Consider the following 19,583-nt stretch of genomic DNA (forward strand, 5'->3'; position numbering starts at 1 on the left):
GGTGCTCGGTGTAAGCTTGTTTGAGTAATTGAGTTGCAGAAAAGCCAGCCAGTGAGCAGGCAAGGCTGTTGGGATGATGTCCGTTGACATGGTTTCATCCTTTACTTACCCTGGAGATTTAGCATTTTCAACAGTGAAATAGCCAAGTGCTTTGTCATTTTTCTTTAAATCAATAGTATTTTGATAAGAGATAAGTGAATTCTGAACATGCCTAGTTAAGGTTAAATACCTATTTGAGAATATAGAATATTAAATATTTCATTTAAAAATAATAAACCCAGTGGAATTTTTTAAAATGATGTTCCTTTTTACCAGTTTTTGTGATTTCATGTAATTTTGTTAAAAAGTCTGTAGTAAATATTATTTGAAAAATTCTTTTGAAAGCATTATTACTTTGAACTGAAAGCATGCATTCCCTATATGTGAATTATCTACATGATGTTCCAAGGGAATGAAGCAATTGCATGGTTCTTATTTATATGTATTGCATGGTTCTTATTTATATGTATGTTTATAAGCTTTTGTTTGTTAGCATTTTATATGCTTAGTTGATTATGTTTAAATCACGTTGCATGCTTAGTCTTTTCTGCATGTTAATGTGTGTTCAGACCACTTTTTGCTAGATAAAATGTTTCCTAAGTGGGTATTTATTGTTAGGTAGAAAGTTTGTAATCATCACTGGATTGTTTTTAGTTCACTTGTTTACTGATTCTTGTCCATATGTCCATTCTATTACAAGCAAGAGAGTGGCACTGAATTTATAATAGTTTATTATTGATATATAATTTAAGATTTTTGCATGAGGCTTATCTAATGAAACTCAGAAATGCATTATGTAACATAGCATTTTGTCTTGTTGCTTTAATTATAATTAAACTTTGAGACTTCTGCATAGTAATATCCATAATTTGAAAATGTTGCTGATCAGGTGATAGTAATTAAAATTGAAAATCTGCCTTTCTAGGAGTTGGACATGAATTTCAGAAAGTTTCCGTTGACAAGTCATTTTCTAGAGGATGGAGTCGTGATCAACCCGGCCAAGCCCCAATGAGACAGAGGAGTGCGACCACCACTGGCTCCCCAGGAACCGAGAAGGCAAGAAGTATAGTGCGGCAGAAGACCGTAGGTACGTACTCCAGGGAGGGCAGTGCGCTCAGGCCTGCTCACAGTGCAACTGAAGGTGTAGTTTGCTTGACAGTTGATTTTTCTTATAAAAATTTTTTTCAGTAGTATTCAGAATCCAATGACATACTGTGTTATCCTCTTTTGCTGTTAAAATATATTTTATATAATTGTTTTTACATAGTTTTACTATAAATACCCCTTAGTTTAAAATGTTAATTCTATATAGAACTTACTTTCTAGATTTACAGATTTATTTCTCTGGATTCTACAGCTTTGCTTGCTAGAACTCAAGATTTGGTAGGTGAGGTTTCTACTAAATGGCTTTACTTAGATACAGAGAGCAGCTGACTTTCAGTGCCCCAATTACATGGTTAGATAAGCTTCCTAACAGAGAGGTCCCGCTGAACTAGTATGCAAGTGAGGCCAATGTGCAGCTTCTTGCTTGATTCCCTGTTGTTTTTAACAAATACAGATGAAATTTTTGAGTTTGGAAATGGCAATTCTGGAAAGAATTTCTGAGTGTAGCATACGCAGCATACTTTGGACCTAGCTACCTTCCTACTGTGTTCCTGCTCAAAGTTTGACTTGGACTGAGCTGTAGAAGGAGCACTGCCATGGGAAGCGAGCAAGGCTTAGTCCTTGTCTCCTCCCTTTTTCTCTTTGTCTCTGATTAGCTGGATAATCTTAGACAACCAAACAATCCTAGACTTGAAGCACTTTATCTTATAGTCATGTCTTTAGAATTGTCTTAAAATCACATGAGCATAAAGCTCCATTAGTTGTATATGCCAGAGTAAAAGAATAAGAAAAGCTATAAGGGAAAATCACGTGCTAGTCTTTTAAATAGCATGAATGAGTAAAATATTAATCTCAACCAGATTACTTCCCAAAATAATATTTGCTTACCAAATGAGAGTTAAAGCATTAAGTATTTTGTTAAAGATACGTGCATAATATGGAAAATCTTAAAAGAAGCAAACAATTAATTCTACTTTGAACATACATTTTGTTAAATTAAAAAGAATTTTTTTATACTTGATCTTAGCCAAAAGGCTGAGAAGCAATTTTAATTTTTTTTTAAAGATTTATTTATTTTTATTGGAAAGTCAGATATACAGAGAGAAGAGACAGAGAGGAAGATCTTCCATCCGATGATTCAATCCCCAAGTGACTGCAACGGCCAGAGCTGAGCTGATTTGAAGCCAAGAGCCAGGAGCTTCTTCCTGGTCTCCCACGCAGTGCAGGGTCCCAAGGCTTTGGGCTGTCCTTGACTGCTTTCCCAGGCCACAAGCAGGGAGCTGGATGGGATGTGGAGCTGCTGGAATTAGAACCAGTGCCCATATGGGATCCCACTGCATGAGAGGCGAGGAATTAGCTGCTAGATTATCACTCCGGGCCCTTGTTAAATGTTTAAAATTAGTCTTTTTGTGTCCATAGTGAATGTTCTTGGTTCAAAAATCAGACTATGGGAATCTATTCATTGTAGTAAATCTTAGCTTGTCCAATCCTGCCCCTCCTAGTTTACCTCACTATAGACAGCCACTAGTAGATTATATTAACACTATATTAGAGTGTTAATTTATGTAATGTATATGTGGGCACATAGTATAATATACACACTGCTGTGAAGCCTGGCTTTTTCACATTCACATGAGAGAAATTTAAGTGCTTACGTGGAGGCCTGTAATAGGAGATATATAGTAACAGAACAACCAGTAAATATGCTGACAAGAAGTAATTTAGGACAAGAGTAAAGCAAGGTAAAGGATTAAAGAATGATAGGGTTTGGGAAAATAAGACTGTTTGGGTTAGGCTAGTAGTGAAAGGCCTCTTGTGTGATCTAACAGAGGTCTGAATAAAGTGAGAGACTGGCCAGGGCAGTAGTTACACAGAGTGCTTAGAGGCAGAAGAAGGGTGACAGGCGTGGAGCCAGATTCTGTGCAGGTGTTTAAGGACAGGTGGGAAGGCAGTGTGAAGTACAGTAAGGAAGGAAGGAGTGTTAAGAGATAAAACCAAAGCGTAAAATTATGTAAAAGATTTTAAATGTCAAAAATGTTGAACTTCCTATATTGTATCTCATGCGTGAGAATGCCAAAATTTAATTTCTGTCCTGAAATGGTGCATATATCTTAATTTTGTTCTATTAAAAATAGTATAACATATACTTTGTGCATATATGCAAGTAAATGAGTAGATTAAATCTGCAGGCTACAAAATTGTAAATATATCAAGTTTATTTGTCCTTACATTCAAAATCAAGAACTCTGTTTCTTCTAGATTCTGGTATAAGGTAATTAAACATTTTGCTCCGCAGTAGTATGATTTGAAAAATTTTTTTTTAAATATTTCTTTTATATTTTATTGGAAAGGCAGATATATAGAGAGAAGAAGAGACAAAGATCTTCCATCCACTGGTTGATCATTCCCCGAGTGGCTACAATGGCCAGAGCTGAGCCAATCCAGAGCCAGAAACCAGGAGCTTCTCCCGGGTTTCCGACATGGTGGAAGGTTGTGGGCCATCCTGTGCTGCTTTCCCAGGCCACAGGCAGGGAGCTGTAATGGAAGTGGAGCAGCTGAGACATGAACCAGTGCACAAATGGGATTCCAGTGCTTGCAAGGGGATGATTAGCCAGTTGAGCCATTGCACCAGGCCCATGATTTGAAAAATCGTAATTTTTTCCTTAATATGAAACTGAGTAACTTAAAGGCCACTTCGGGCCTTTTAATTGGTTGAACCATCAAAAACTCATCATCCATAATATGATAGTGAAAAACATGTGTGCAGAAGGTTGGAGCTGCCGCTTTTCTTTGCTGGGACTGGCTCTGCATTACTGCGGATTAAACTGCTGCTTATAAAGCTGGCATCCCATGTCAGAGCTTGAGCTTTAGTCCTGGATGCTCTACTTCAAATCCAGCTTCTTACTAATGCTCCTGGGAAGGCAATGGAAAGTGACCCGAAGACTGGAACCCCTTCCACCAATGTGGAAGACCAGGATGGAATTCCTGACTCCAGGCTTTGAGCTGGCACAACCCTCAAATTGGGGCTGCCTAAGGAGTTAGCAAGCAGATTTCTTTCTGTCACTCTGCCTCTCAAACAAACAAATCGTTTTAACAATGAAGCTTTAGGCCCTTACTCAATGACTAAATCTACCTTGCAAGCGTCAGAACTCTATATGGATGCTGGTGTATGTCTTGGCTGCTCCACTTTCCCTCCAGCTGCCTGCTTTGCAGTGACCCAAAGCTTTGGGACCCTGCACCGGTGTGGGAGACCTGGAAGAAACTCCAGGCTCCTGTCTCAGGACTGGCTCAGCTCTAGCCATTGTGGCAATGGGGAGTCCATCATCGGATGGAAAATTTTTTCTGTCCCTTCTTTCCCTTAATTGATCTGCCGTCCCAATAAAAATAGATAGATTTTTTTAAACAAAGCTTTATTTACTTAAAAAATGCAAGCCAATAAATATGGAAAGAATGAAGGAATTAGAAAAATCTTTTACAAGGATCATCAGTAAATGCTAAAATGAAGTCAAGTACTGATTGGGAGCAGGATATTAACTTATTGCCACACAACATCTCACAAATTATTTGTAATTGCAAGAGTATAAGTGTCTTTATAGTGGAGGAATAGGTCATAACTAAGTCAGGCCCGTGCCCCCTTCATTTCACAGTATAGATATGAGATAGAACAGGTTAGTGAGTTGGTGAGGAAAACGTTGAGGATGGAGACTCAGATGTCGCTCCTAGTTTGACGCGGATGAACTTGTGCAGACTTCTGGGGCCTGAGCCAGTGGGGCAAAGGTCTCGCTCCCCCCCTCGCTCTTGCCTTCTCTCCCTGCTTCCTCTGTGAGCCTGTCACTCTGTTTTTCAAATAAACAAATAAGTCTTTAAGAAAGTCATCTTTAATTATATCTAAGTTTTACTTTCTGTGTAAGCAGCCTATTTTCTTGTCTATGCATTTGTATCTTTGCTCTAAATGAGATATTTTCAAAATTTAAGATTTTTTGATTTTTTATTGGAAAGTCAGATACACAGAGAGATGGGGAGATAGAAAGAGCCTCTGTTTGCTGATTCACTCCCCAAGTGGCCACAAGGCTGGAGCTGAGCCGATCCAAAGCTAGGAGCCATGTGCTTCATCTGGATGTCCCACACTGGTGAACGGTCCCTGTGCTCCAGGCCACCCTCAGCTGCTTTCCCAGGCCACACGCAGGGAGATGGAGGGGAAGTAGAGCAGCTGGGAGGTGAACTGGCACCCAGATGGGATCCTGATACATACAAGATGAGGACTTCAGCTACTAGGCAACCACACCAGGCCCTCTAAGCAAGTTTTAATGAGTGATTATCTCACATACAGCATAGTTTTTGTTGTTTTAAATTGAATTATATGATTGTCACTCATTTTCTCAAAAGGGACATGAATCCAGCATTAACTCTCTAATAGGACCAGATTCTGATGTTTTGACTAGGAGTTCACTTGGAAATCCATTTGAATAAATTACATGATATGCTATACCTTGAAGGCCAAATGTTGCCATCATGTTTAAGGTATTGTGAATTTTCATAAGTTATCACAGATGATGCTTACGTATACCTCTTTAAGAGTCCTTTATTTTGCAACATTCATACATTTTTGAAAAATGCGAGTTTTTTCCAGTTATAAGAAATATAGCACATTATTTTTTGACTACTGTTTTTTTCTCCTACATATCTTCCCAACCTAAAACTTCTGTTTTTCAGTTAATTATGCTGAACTACCACGCAAGTATAGATATTCATTACAAGTTGAACGAGTTTATATAGTGGCAGAAAGTAGGAAGGATAATAGGATGTACTTGTGCATTTGGAAAGTAACCCAAGGCTGACGTAAGACACAATCCACTAAAAAGAGCTATTTTTTGAAAAGCAGGGATTTCTTGTTTTGGTGTATTTCTTATAAGGAGGTCAGAAAAGCTCAGGTGAGATGAATTTTCATGTGTGATGCAATCTGTTACAAAGAGAGGAAACCAAGATATTAGCGATACACCAGACCGTGCTCTGATGAAAGGGTATTTAATTTCGGTGAGTAGTGTGAAATTCTGTGCGGGAGCTGAATGAGAGGACGTTAGAAGTATGTGATGTTTCACTGACAAGGAGATCGTCACCAGAGCGTATGTCTTGTTCAGACTCAGGAAGTCCAGCATCGGCTGTAAAACTGATGTCCACATTGAAAGTAATTTTGGTATTTTTTTTTTTATCATCATCACTGTGATATTATGCAGCATTGATTCAGTCCACTTTAGTGCTTGCTTGATTGCTAATTTACTTTTAAATAAACTCAAATTTGTCTTCAATTTTATGAACCGGTGATTACTTTCTAGGGAATTACAAAATGTGGCTATAAGTTAAATTTTTAGAAAATAACTTAGCTAAAAGTGTTTTTTTTTTAATCTTTAAAAGTAGTCTTTTAAGTTTCTATGTGTTTATGATTTGAATAAGCATACAATGGCCTGTTTTTCTCAAGAACTTGACTTTTTAATTCTGATTACAAAATTCCTTCTATTTTCTGTTTAAAGTTTTAAATTACCTCATTTCACTTTAATAAGAGACTGGTTTGACTGAGCATTTTTCTCTTGCCAGGAAAAAATATTAATCAAGATGCTAAATCTTTTTGATTATGAATTATGTAAGATTTAAAAAAAAAACCCTGTGAGTGACTTGGAATCTTTATTTGATGATGAGTACAAAAGTAGGAATGGTTTGTTCAGCTTCTTTGAGAAGAATAGCTAAGAATTACCTAGAAAAATGCTCACCTATGGTACCAAAAATTTCTTGGAACTAATAATATTGAGTTCTTCTCAGTATTTCTATTGAATGAATTTCTCAATTCTTGATTTTGAGAAGATAGTGCTAATTAAAGTATCTAGGTTTTTTTTTTAATGCTATTCCATTGTGGTTGCTCATAATAAAAGCATTTTCCTGCTTTACACCAAAATGTTGCATTCAAAATATTCTGCGTGTTCTCTGATTTCTTTTTTTTTTTCACAGCTTGCCAGTATTTGCCGTGCTGAAATGTTTTAATTTAAAATTTCCTTCCTTTATATCTTTTAGTTTTCTCTGTTGCTGCTTTTTCTGTGACACAAGCCTTTCATTATAGTCACTCTTCTTTTTTCCTTCCCCACTTCTTTCTTGTCCTTTTTTGAAGCCATGAGAAGCCGATCCATTGGTGAATGTGCTCTGCCATCGGCCTATATACGCAGTGCTAAAAGTGCGCCTGTTCTGATCCATACTTCCAAACCCTTCTTGCCTGATATTGTTCTCACTCCCCTTTCTGATGAGCTTTCAGGTAGTGCCACCTCTGCTAATTTCTGCACCCCCTTTTTCACTTTTTAATCCTCTGCTTTCAAATTTTGCTTAATCAAATAAACTCTTCAAAGTTAATTTCTTTGGGGGAGGTATGGGGAACTTGGGAAGTGATTGAGAAATCAACCTTTTGAGTTATTTGAACTTTAATGCTATCCTTGCAATTCATTATGGAAGTGCTAAGTTTAGTGCTGTGCCAATGTCTGATATTTATAGTTGTAAATGGTCAATTTTCTTATTATGTTTGAATTTTTATTCCTTTCAGATGGTAAAACAAAGTAATGTGTTTTCATGTATTTATGTGATAGATGTCTTAGATGAGTTGGAAAATAATCAGAGCCTATGTTTAATTTCCCATGGTTTGGGTAATGACACTTGGTAAATCTTGAACTATTTGCCTGTTTTTGATCATCTGTAATAATAGAACTAAGTAACGGCAGTGGTCATTGTAATCTGTGTCTGTGAATGAATGTTCATGTTTATATTTGTTATGACAAAATGTAGGAGTGTGTTTTTTATGCATAATGATCAAACAAGGCAGTTTGTTTTTCCATTTTCTGAATTACAAAAAATTTTTTTGATTACACCATTACGGTGACAGCTACCTAAAGGGTATACTTTAATACATGGCCAAATATACAATATACACTTAAAAAAAAATCAGTGCAGTCAGCATCTTCATCTCCCCCTTCATCATAACGTGTGTGGAGCCTTGCAAGTTCCTCTCTTCTGACCATTAGTAAATTGGAGTATATTGCGAGCTACACTTCCCACGCCCCTGCATTGTGTATCGAACACACAGATTTGTTCTTTCTATATAACTATTTTGAATATTTATTTTATTTTTTTTATTACAAAGTCAGATATAGAGAGAGGAGGAGAGACAGAGAGGAAGATCTTCCGTCCGATGATTGACTCCCCAAGTGAGCGCAGTGGCCGATGCTATGCCAATCTGAAGCCAGGAGCCAGAAACTTGTTCTGGGTATCCTATACAGGTGCAGGATCCCACAGCTTTGGGCCATCCTCGACTGCTTTCCCAGGCCACAAGCAGGGAGCTGGATGAGAAGTGGAGCTGCTGGTATTAGAACTGGTGGCCATATGGGATCCCGACGTGTTCAAGGCGAGGACTTTAGCCGCTAGGCCACACCTCCGGGCCCATAACTGTATTTTGATATCCATTACACAGCCTTCCCCTACCTCCCCTCCACCATACCGTTCCAAGTCTGAGATAATCACTCTTCTACATTTTGACCTTTTTTCCTTTTTAACTTAATATTTGTATATATTTTTTCTTCTTTACTGTATATTTAGTCTTATGATCAAATTCCATAGTCTCTGCAGTTTTGTTACACTCTGTCCAAATTCCCTCCCCAACTGATTTCCCCCATGTTATTACAATAGTATAGTCTTTCATAAGCAATTGTAGTTTCATCTGTCTGCTATTTAAGTGTATCCGACATTGCAGGTACAAAAATATAAAATATAAAAACCTGTGAGTTGCAACAAAAACAAAATTGAAAGACCTATTGATCTTACAGTTTGTATGAAGGTTGCCTTATCAGAGGGAATAGATGATATTTGTCTTTTTGGGATTGACTGTTTCGCTAAGCATAATGGTCTCTAGTTGGGACCATTTGGTTGCAAATTGTAGAATCTCATTCTTTTTAGTGGCTGAGTAGTGTTCCGTGGAATAGATGCACCACAGTTTCTTTATTCACTTTTCTACTGACCCTGTGAAGAAATGGGTCAAGGAAATGAACATTTTTCAAAAGAAATTCAAATGGCTGATAGATACATGAAAAGATGCTCAGGCTCCCTAGCTATCAGGGAGATACAAATGAAAACCACTTTCTGGTTCCATCTAACTCCAGTGAGGTTGGCCTACATGCAGAACTCTGCTAACAACACCTGCTGGTGTGGATGTGGAGAGAAAGGTCCCCTCCTTCATTGTGATGGGAGTGTAGGCTAGAACAACCACTATGGACGTCAGAATGGAGAGTGCTTAGAGAACTGCAAATAAACCTGCTGTATGACCCAGCTACCACATTCCTAGGAATATATCCAAAGGAAGTGAAAACTGCATATGAAAAGTGGATCTGTAATCTTATATTTACAGCAGGACGCATGCATTTTTAGACCATTCTGTGAAGCTTCAAATTCCAGATATCCTCAGAAACAATTCAGCTTTCACTTCTTCCTCAGGTCCTTGATCTCCTGTATTGGAAAAATTTTTTTTCCCTAAGATTTATTTTATTTTTTATCAGAAAGGCAGATATACAGAGAGGAAGAGAGACAGAGAAGAAGATCTTTCGTCTGTTGATTCACTCTCCAAGTGGCCACAATGGCTCAAACTGTGCTGAGCCGAAGCCAGGAGCTAGGAGCTTCTTTTGGGTCTCCTACACGGGTGCAGGATTCCAAGACTTTGGGCTGTCGGCAACTGCTTTCCCAGGCCACAAGCAGGGAGTTGGATGAGAAGCAGGGCCTTGGGATTACATCTGGCGCCCACATGGGATCCCAGTGTGTGCAAGGCGAGGACTTTAGCCTCTAATCTACTGTGTTGGATCCAAAAGTTTTCTTTTTATTCTGGATTTGATTAAAATAATAAAATGCGGGCCCGGCGCAATGGCGCAGTGGTTAAGGTCCTCGCCTTGCACGCCTGGGATCCTATATGGGCGCCAGTTCTAATCCTGGCAGCCCCGCTTCCCATCCAGCTCCCTGCCTGTGGCCTGGGAAAGCAGTCGAGGACGGCCCAAAGCTTTGGGACCCTGCACTGCGTGGGAGACCCGGAAGAGGTTCCTGGCTTTGGATTGGCTCAGCTCCAGCTGTTGCAGCCACCTGGGGAGTGAATCATCGGACAGAAGATCTTCCTCTCTGTCTCTCCTCTCTGTATATCTGCCTTTCCAATAAAAATAAAATAAATCTTTAAAAAAGCAAAAAATAATAAAATGCACAGATCCTGATTCAGGCCAGTGTATTTCAAAAATCATACATCCCTGATCTTCTCCCCAAATAAAATGTAGAGTATTTTCATTATCTCGAAAGTTCGCTAATGATTCAGTTGGTCCCTACCCACTCCATCACTACCACAAACACTTTTTAATTGCCATCACCATAGATTAATTTTGTTTCTATGCCCCCACAAACATTTTACACTTAAAATTCTATTGCTGTTCAGTACAATTAGTCATGCATAATGTGCTAGCTCAGAATTTGCATGTTCTTAGCTGTTTTCCTGTCATTCTTCGTAGGGGTGTTTCCCTGCCATTTTCCTAATGACTGGTGGTGGCTTGTTGCTGTTTTGTTTCTTTAAGCCTATTTCCACGCTCACCTGTTCCCATAGGCTGACGGAATATGAGGGAAAGCGCCTGCTTTGTCTTTTTCAGTGTACCTAATTCCTTGAGAAACAAACAAAACAATGAACAAAGGAATATGCCACAGTTATATTTATGTGGATGCAGAAACATCTGTGTACATTTTGTATAGATGTTATTTGGATTTAAATGATCATGAAAAATATTTGAAAGGAATACAGTTTTATGTGTTACTATCTTCATTTTCCACACTTGGGTAAGATACCTTCGAAGGGAATTAAAAAGGAATGTGACTGTATAAAATGAAAAATATTTATCATTTTATACATCTGCCTTCTGTGAGCATGCTTAAATGAACTAAAAGTATTTCCTGGATGTATCTCTAAAATCAGGAGCTGAAAGTTTCGAATAACTGGTTTGCCGAAAATAAATCAGAAGTAAAAACAGTAGAACCATTCATGGACAGTCATTCAAGTTTTTATTTAAAAGTAGAATTTGTCAGAAAAACATTCACCTGAAACTCCTGAATAATTTTGGGGTGAATTAAACTCCTTTTAATTTCTTTAAAAAAAATCCTACTAAAATCTCCAACAGTGGATTGTCAGTTTTATAATTCTCTCTCCAGCCCCCTTTTCCTCCTTGATCCTTCTGGAATGCCCGTTCTACCTGTGTTAATTCTGAATGTGAGGATGTGTGGTGTAACTTCCTGTGCAGATAACAGACTAAACTGGTTGAGTAGCTGAATGTCCTTCTCAAATGTTTCCTAATCTCTGAGAACTAATTCAAGGACATTGGCAGTGCCCCCCCCTTTTTTTTTTAAAACCTAGGTCTATGCCTCAGCTTTTGAAACAGCATGCTGGGGTTTGCACAAATATCTAACCACTTTTAAGAGCTCTGCTTGTGTTGGTCTGTGGGTAAATACATTTTCCCCAGCACCTCTCCTGTCAGCCTTTGGGAGTTACTGTGCTAGACTGCACTTTGCAGAAAGGCTGGTAACTCAGTCTTTGTGTTCCCTGCAGATGGGTTAAAGAGATGCTAGGAAGTTTAAGCCCTGTTCTTAGGCACATTAGCTTCAGTGTCAGAAGAGCCTAAGTGTGATGGGCACCTGGCTTTCCCAACATGTCTACAGCAGTATCTTATTTGTTGTTTTCTAATCAAGTACTTGGATTTCTCTAAAAATAATCTTACAGACCCACTTCTAAACACTTTACAAAACTGACAGTTGGTGTTTCTATGCTGTTAGTCTAGTCCATCCAGGCCCCAGTATGTAGGCTGGTAATGCTTGGAGGATGAGCAGTCCAGTTTTCTTACTAACAGTGCTGTATTAATTGAATTGCACTCCATAGAAACCAAAATATCTTGGTCTTTGTACTTGTGAGAAAGACAATAACGTCCCTATACCCTTCATAAATTCTGCCTCATCAGGCAAATTTTCTATCTCTACTCCAACAGGTCTGGCCTTCTTTGCATACAGTCAGTTTTTTCCTTGGCCTCATAATATGCAATTGGATAGTGATCTGTTGCAGCTTTTCTGTCCTTAATCTGACTGCAGCGTAATTCCAAATCAGTTATTTTTAGACTGACAATGTCTGTAAAACTTTGATAAGTATATCAAGAAAACGTGAACCTAAAATAATAGTATTATGTAACATATCCATAAACAAAACACGGTGATTTTTCTTATATTAAAACTATGTTGGTCATTTGTGTGCAGAGCTTAAACATAGGGAAACAGTGTTAGAAGCATAGAAGAGTGGGAATTGAGTGTAGTTTTAGGGGGCTAAACTTAGGGGTTCAGAATCACCGAAGTTAGTTTGTTGTTTTTCACTCATTTCAAATGATTTCAGGTGACATAAATGATGCTTTAGAAGATGTAGAATCTGTAGTAGCCTCTCAATAATGAAATTTCAAACACAAATGCTCTTTTTGTCTTTACATTGTTATTCCCTTTACGTAATTAGAAAATACTTGAGTTTCAAAACATCATCAGTTTCTGTGTAAAATAATGTAAATGTACTTTAGAATCAGTAGCCATAAACGCACTGTAGTTCATATTTGTATGTGATTAAAAAAAATATCTAATTTTGGTAAAAATGAGTTTCAGAGAGTATTAAAATTTTGTAGTGAAATAGTAATCTATATTCAATAGGTTTTCTCTTGAGAAATTAGCTTAACCTTTACCAAGTAGCAGGATTCAACTTCACGGAAGAAGCGTGCTTTCTACTTGCCCTATTTATTTATATTTTATAAAATACTATAATGTTTTAATGTATAGGTTATTGATTAAGTGCATACTGTGTTACAAATACCCCTCAAAGCCCTGAGGATATTTGATGAGTAAGACAAAAATGACCAAGAAACTTAAATTCTAGGCAAAAGAACTTTTTCCTTAGATGTTACAAACTAATACACTTAAGTGCTCAGCTTTTGAAACTTTTAAAGAAAACTTTGATTTGAAATACAATGGTAAGGGAAAAAAAAACCTGTTTTTAAAATCTAGCAATACTGTCCAATGCTGAGCATTATTAAATAAACCTGGAAGTAAAATGTGACATTTTTATAACCTGTAGACGCTACAGGGAGGTTTTCCTCTGTGTGCGGAAGCCTTCCTTTTTGTTGCTGGTGGAAAGATTTCTCTACTTTCCTCATTAAGGAATTTTAACACTTAAGATGAAAATCTAAAGCCTCTTATTTTAAAAACATTGAGCCACGTATTCAGCTTCTAAATTCTTTTCCTCTGTATAATTTGCTCATATTTTATTTTGCTGTATTTTTATTTGTAAGATAAATCCACATGCTGCTTTACTGTTTGTTTTTCAAATTTATTTTCATTTTATTTGGAAGGCAGCAAGAGACTGAAAAGTTGCTTACACTGGTTCACGCCTCCAGTTCCTGCAACAGTATTTCTTTATAATACAGTTAATTTTGCCAGCTCCTAAATTTTCTTTATGAAATTAGCAAATTGTTGCAAAATATAAAATATATGTGAGATACATAGCACATTCAAAAGATTATGATTCTGTTAAAATTAGCATCGACATTTTGGTACAGCAAATTAAACAGCTGCTTGGATTGTTGGCATCCCACAGCAGAGCTCCCAGCTTTGCTACTTCTCGTCTTCTACCAGTTAAAGGGACCTGGGGAGGCAGTGCAAGTTTTCCCCAATGCTTGGGTCCTTTGTACCCACAGGGAGACCCAGGTGGAGTTCCTGCTCTTGCTGCCCTTGGCTGGCCCAGCCTCAGCCATTTCTGCAGTTTGGAGAGTGAACCAGCAGATGGAATAGTTCTTTTTCCTTGTCACTCTGCCTTTCAAATACAATTATCTTGGTGGGAAAGAAAAAACATTAAGACTACAGAGTAATATGCTTTCAAATCACTATTCTGGAGCAAATTACTTAAACAGTTGATACAGTAGAGATAGTAACATCTACCTAATGAAGCTTTGGGAGAGTTAAAGGAGTTAAGATATATAATATGTTCAGAATAATTCTAAGGATGTTGAAGATACTAAATGTAGTTCAGCCCTTAGTTAGCTTTTTTGTCCTCTGTGAAACTCAGGTATATTTTCTTTGCCAAAGTCAAGTGTTATCATTGTTAAACAATCAGCAATTGCTTACTTCTTTGATTTTCTGTAATTAGTTTGCTCATGTGCCCTTGTAAGATTTATGTTTAAATTAAAACTATGTAAATACTTGTTTGAATTCTAGAACACTGTATTATTATTCCCAGAAAATATCCAATTACGCTTTCAAAAGCCCTTGACCTTTGAACATTTCATTAAAGTTTTAGATACTCATATATATAAATAACAAAATTTTAGGGAAGAAACACAAGGGCTATAGTAGTGGTTGCCTTTCCTCATAAGAAAAGTTAGGACTAGGTTTAGGAAAAAATTCCTAAAAATAACTACACTGTAATTTTTCCTGATTTCTTTGTAATGAAAGCATTGCAAAATATTGAAAAGGAGACAAATGTTAAAACTAGTCATCTTTCTTTCTAAAGTTCATATATTTGCTAGTCTTGTAGCATTTTAATGTTTTGAAGTTTGAGCATTCATGAAATGATATTCCAATTATAAATATTTAAGACTTTTGATAAAGCGATTTCATAGTCTTTATCTTTTTTTGCTGAATCTTTTGGAATATTGTATGGTATGAAACTCAGGAGTTTGAATGAATTTTGAATGTTTGAAACCCCTTCAGATAGATATTATCAGGGAGATAGAATAAGCCAAAATGTATTCATCAAGAGTCACAAGCATGGATCAGTTATGTATTGCAGTAACATATTTATGAAGTTTGTAAGGAAACATTTTGGTTTTCCTTTAGAAAAACACCTAAGCAGAATGCTCCCTGAAGAACGCCAGTATTAATTTTTAAAGTACTCTGTTCCCCTCAGCTGATGACAGCAGTCTTTGTTTGGATTCCACCTGACACTCTGGACTTGACCTTTACTGAGAGCCTATACATAGGTCGTCAGGAATCTTCCAGAATTTTGGCATAATACAATCCTTTGTTGAAAGTAGATCAATTTGGAGCATATAAAAAGGAGATAATAATGTAATAGCCAAACAATTTCCTTCTCTTGCCATACTGTGATGCTTTGACCATCCCCATTTTAGAAATGGGGAGCTTGCTCTCCAAAGTCTACAGCAAGGAAACCTGAGTTTTAGACCTCATATCAAGGTTCCTCGGGTTCCTGGGATAGCCACTGCTTTAGTCTGCATCTAAATTATCTTATTTTGTTCTGACACATTTTTGTTACTTTTACCTTTTACATTAATTACATGCCTAATAAGTAGCCATAACTCCTCTTTTGACTCCATCCCCTTTTTTCATTATATTTTGTTGGCATCTGAAAACAAAGAATTCCTATGTAATTAAAAGCCATGAAGGACTCAGACATCATATTTTACTCCAAAAATTCCTCTATGAGAATTTGTATAAATTTGAACAACCAAATGATATTGAATCTTGCGATTTTTAGTTTCATGCATGTGTTTCAGGGTTCCCCCATGTCCTTAGCATTTAAGGCAATGAGAACTGTGTGGTGACATGGAACACTAAGCTGAGCTCTCAAGACTGTGACTGTAACCTTGAGGAAGTCACCTGACCTGTGGGGCGGCAGTTTCCTCCTCTGTAACAGGGTTCAAATAGATGACCTCTGATCCACATTGACTCCAAAAGCTCAGATTCTTAGAGAGGGAAAGAACTTGTAGGTTAGGTTTTTAGAGGGTGATGGTTACTTAATGAAAAAGGGCCACTGATAGATAGGTAAGATTTCTTTTTAGCAATTTAAATGGCGTTTTGTCAAAAATGGAAAGGTATAATTAGTATTTTTTAGAATGTACTGAATTTGATGCAATGATAAAAGTCCAACGGCTTAGTAGAACAATTTCCTGACAGATGTTTAGGAAGAGAGTAAAGATGTTCACTGGTGCAGTGTGATTGGGGGAGAAGAACGGGATGAAGAAGGGGAATTGATGAGACTCTAGAAGTCTACAGTGGAATGTTTGGATGAAGTTTACTAAGATCTATTTTGTCTGCTTAGAGTTTAGGAAAATCGAAAAGGTTGAATTGCTTGATTTAATTGGCACAGCTCTATCTTTAACCGCACTTCCAAATGTTCCATTACTCCATTGTTTTCTCTGCATGTTAACATTAAAAATGTGTTTTGGTAGTTTTCTAATTCATTGACACTACACGCTCTATTGGCTTGTATCCATCATTCTGTTTAAAAGAACAGATTTATATTTTTAATTGGTTTTCCTTCATTGAGCTTATAAAAATTCTCAGTTTTTTCTTTTTTTTTTTTTAAATTTTAAGACATATGCTTAGGCTGTGGTTGGAATGAGTGCATCTGGTGTCTTCGTGTGGTTCCTACTCTGTGTAATTGTTCTCTTTTACAGATATCGATGATGCTCAGATACTTCCCCGCTCCACCAGAGTCAGGCATTTTTCACAAAGCGAAGAAACTGGCAGTGAAGTTTTTGGGGCCTTGAGTGAGGAGCCGCCATTGCCTCGAAGCAGCAGCACTTCCGACATCCTGGAACCATTCACTGTTGAGCGAGCCAAAGGTGCAGTTCCTGTCGTAGACAGTTCATCCCGTCACGCACCAAGCTTGCAGAGTTCCACAGAGGCTTCTTCAATAACTAGATCCACTGAAAGCCACCTCACTGACATCCACAGTAGAGAGTCTTCTCTGGAAGTTGGTGATAGCATATATGATCATCTTTGTCATTTGATAGGTCCAGTAGAACTTGCAGATTCAGCCCTTGAACAAATCCAGTACATTGACCTTGAAGGAGATGACGATCTTCTTTCCTCTCTGAAAGAATATTTTAAGGAAAACCAGGAAAATCATGATAAACATGAGCTAGGTAGCGTCGCACCTTCTCAGGAAGTGGTTATTGCAGCAAGTCGGGATGAACGCTCATCCTTAGATAAGTTGGAATATGTAGATCAGGAAATTAAATCAGAAAATGTCACCTCTGTCGCTGGGACTCCAGAAAACATGCAGTTTCAAAAAGAACCAAGCTCAGCTGTCTTCATGAGTCATATTGCAGCTAATCAGTCAGACAGTTTTGGGAAAACACAAACTTCGGAAGCATCTAAGCAAGTGAGCACTGCTAAGCAGTCATCGGAGTCTAGTTCTGAGAGCCCCTGTGACAAAGAGAAAAGGAAACACCTGCTTAGACAGACAGCCACAGAATTAGATGCCTGCGTAGACATAACAGTAGTTGAAAAGCTTAAGGGTGTGCAAATTAATGAAAAAATCACTGTCCCCTATGTTATGCATGCCAAGAAAACTACACTAAAAGCACCTGTTAACCGCAGAATGCCTCATGTTTCCAGCACTAGCAAGCTTTCTCCAACTAAAAGGAGCTTGTCTGAAACAGTAACCCACAGGGCCAAAATCATGAAAATTGCTACTAAAAAGCGAAATAGCGTCCATGTTACTTTTAGGCCATCTACTGAGTCAGTTCAGTTTTACAATCCGCTGGAGAACAAAGAGGCTCCATGGAAGACGAGACTCCGGAAGCTCGGGGGCTTCAGCAGTAGTAGCAGTAGCAGTACCAGCAACATCCCTGCCAGTTCGAATGCTGGCTCAGATCTAGTAAAACCTGGTGTGTACCGGCCTCTAGATACACCTAGCACAGCATCAGTGAGTAGCAAGGCAATGAGGGAATCCCCAGAGGTTCCCACCACTGTATTGCAAAGAGAAGACGTTGCCAGCGGTCAGCCAGGTAGTCGTAGCACCCTTAGGCCATCGAGTCACGAGGCAGGACTACCGCAGGGCTCCCTGGGTGGCGTTTATAAAACTGTTGTACATGCTCTTTCGAAGCCGAAGGCAAATGTTTCCCCACAGAGGCAGAACAGAATGCCACCAGAGGCGCCACTGAGGGATCTGTACAGTCATGTAATGGGCTATTTTGGAAGGAAGGCTGCAGGTGAGCACTAACAGTGTGCAGAGCGCAAAAGGAGAAAGACAGCACCAGTCTGGCTTGGTGCAGCTGAAGCAAGCTATGAGCAATCAAAAAGCTTTGGGATGGTCACTGCTTTCTCTCTGTTTGGTTATGCATGCGCCTTTCCCCAGCATACAATGTTTATTTAAGTTACTAATTTCCCTTCCAAGGCCTATAGTTAAACCTCTTTGCTGCTGAACAGTAGGATAGGAAAGAGGAAGAACTAAGAAAATCTTGACGACCTTTCCAAGGCTACCGAAGTCAGAGGTTTTTTCTGAATCTCTAGCACTGAGTGGCTGAGGAGTTGTTACGCTTTGTCCCTCACCCCAGTGTCTGTTACGTCTAGAAGGACATCAGATTTAAAAATACATAATCAAGTTTATCTTTAGTGCCAATAAATCTAGTTTTATGTGTGTTTTTTTTTCTCATAGAAAATTACTTTGACATCAAGCATAAAAGAAAGCCACATTCTAGAACCAGCGCAAACATTGTAACTGTTGTTGGAGCAGAAATCGCATCTTAAATTTTGAAATAGATTCAGTCACTTTTAAGCCATTTCCAAGCATGCTGTAGGCTCTTTTGGTTTTGCATTCGGCTGTGGAATGCTGATTATGTCCTTGAACACTTAACTATTTCCTCTTATCTGAGATTTCAGATATGCGTAAAGGTTTCATGATAGTCAATCATAGTTTAAATATGGAGCCTCTGAACAGAGTGCAGAAACAAAGAGTATGGTAACCATTTAATCTTAATTCAAAGTTAAGATAACTTTATGGACTTACAAAATTAACTTTCAGCAGTAAGGTAGGTTTTTATTTTATTTTAACGTGGTTTTGTTAGCATGATTAACAATGCTATATAATGCATCTTGCATTGAGCCATTAATGCCACTTGAGGGCAGTATTTGACAGCGCAGCAAAGCCTGGCCGGTGATATAAAGATAATGGTATTTCACAGTGAACTTCTGACCAGTATATTTTTCTTAGCCTGAAATGCTTTGTAGTTTATTAGAAATATAAGTAGTCCTGATTTTATTACTACAGAGAAATCAACTTTCGAACAGCACAGTCCTGACAGACAGCATCTTTTTTCCTATGTTAATTCTCCAAGTTTAAAATTTTTGTGGTAATGTAAATTCTGATGTCATAAAAAAAATTGAAATGATTATTGTGGATTTTTTTTAACATTAAAGACTTTGTGAAGCTTTTCTTCAAGCTCTAAAATTAAATTTTATGGTAGAAATCATGTATTAACATAAAAATTCTTATCCAAATTTTGAGGTACTTATGGCCTACTGAGGTTTGCATAGATTCAAGGGATATATTCCTTGATTGCATTCTTTGAGTAAAA

The 19,583-nt window shown here is 37.8% G+C and overlaps 1 protein-coding gene across 6 annotated transcripts in view; it reads left to right on the forward strand.

Annotated features, from left to right (window-relative positions):
- Window positions 1-19,583, forward strand: part of RALGAPA1 (Ral GTPase activating protein catalytic subunit alpha 1) — a 195,868-nt gene that overhangs the window by 62,047 nt on the left and 114,238 nt on the right. For 3 of the 6 annotated variants that reach the window (XM_040968825.1, XM_040968826.1, XM_040968827.1), the window contains exons 16-17: window positions 965-1,126; window positions 16,677-16,844. In XM_040968825.1, the coding sequence (XP_040824759.1) occupies window positions 965-1,126; window positions 16,677-16,844 (330 nt within the window). Of the gene's footprint in view, window positions 1-964; window positions 1,127-7,300; window positions 7,442-16,676; window positions 18,219-19,583 lie in introns of all 6 variants that reach the window. The other 3 variants (XM_040968822.1, XM_040968823.1, XM_040968824.1) reach the window with 2 other exon arrangements.

Source organism: Ochotona curzoniae, unplaced genomic scaffold, assembly GCF_017591425.1.
Source record: "Ochotona curzoniae isolate NIBS_2020 unplaced genomic scaffold, NIBS_Ocur_1.0 scaffold_4701, whole genome shotgun sequence".
Lineage (NCBI taxonomy): Eukaryota > Metazoa > Chordata > Mammalia > Lagomorpha > Ochotonidae > Ochotona > Ochotona curzoniae.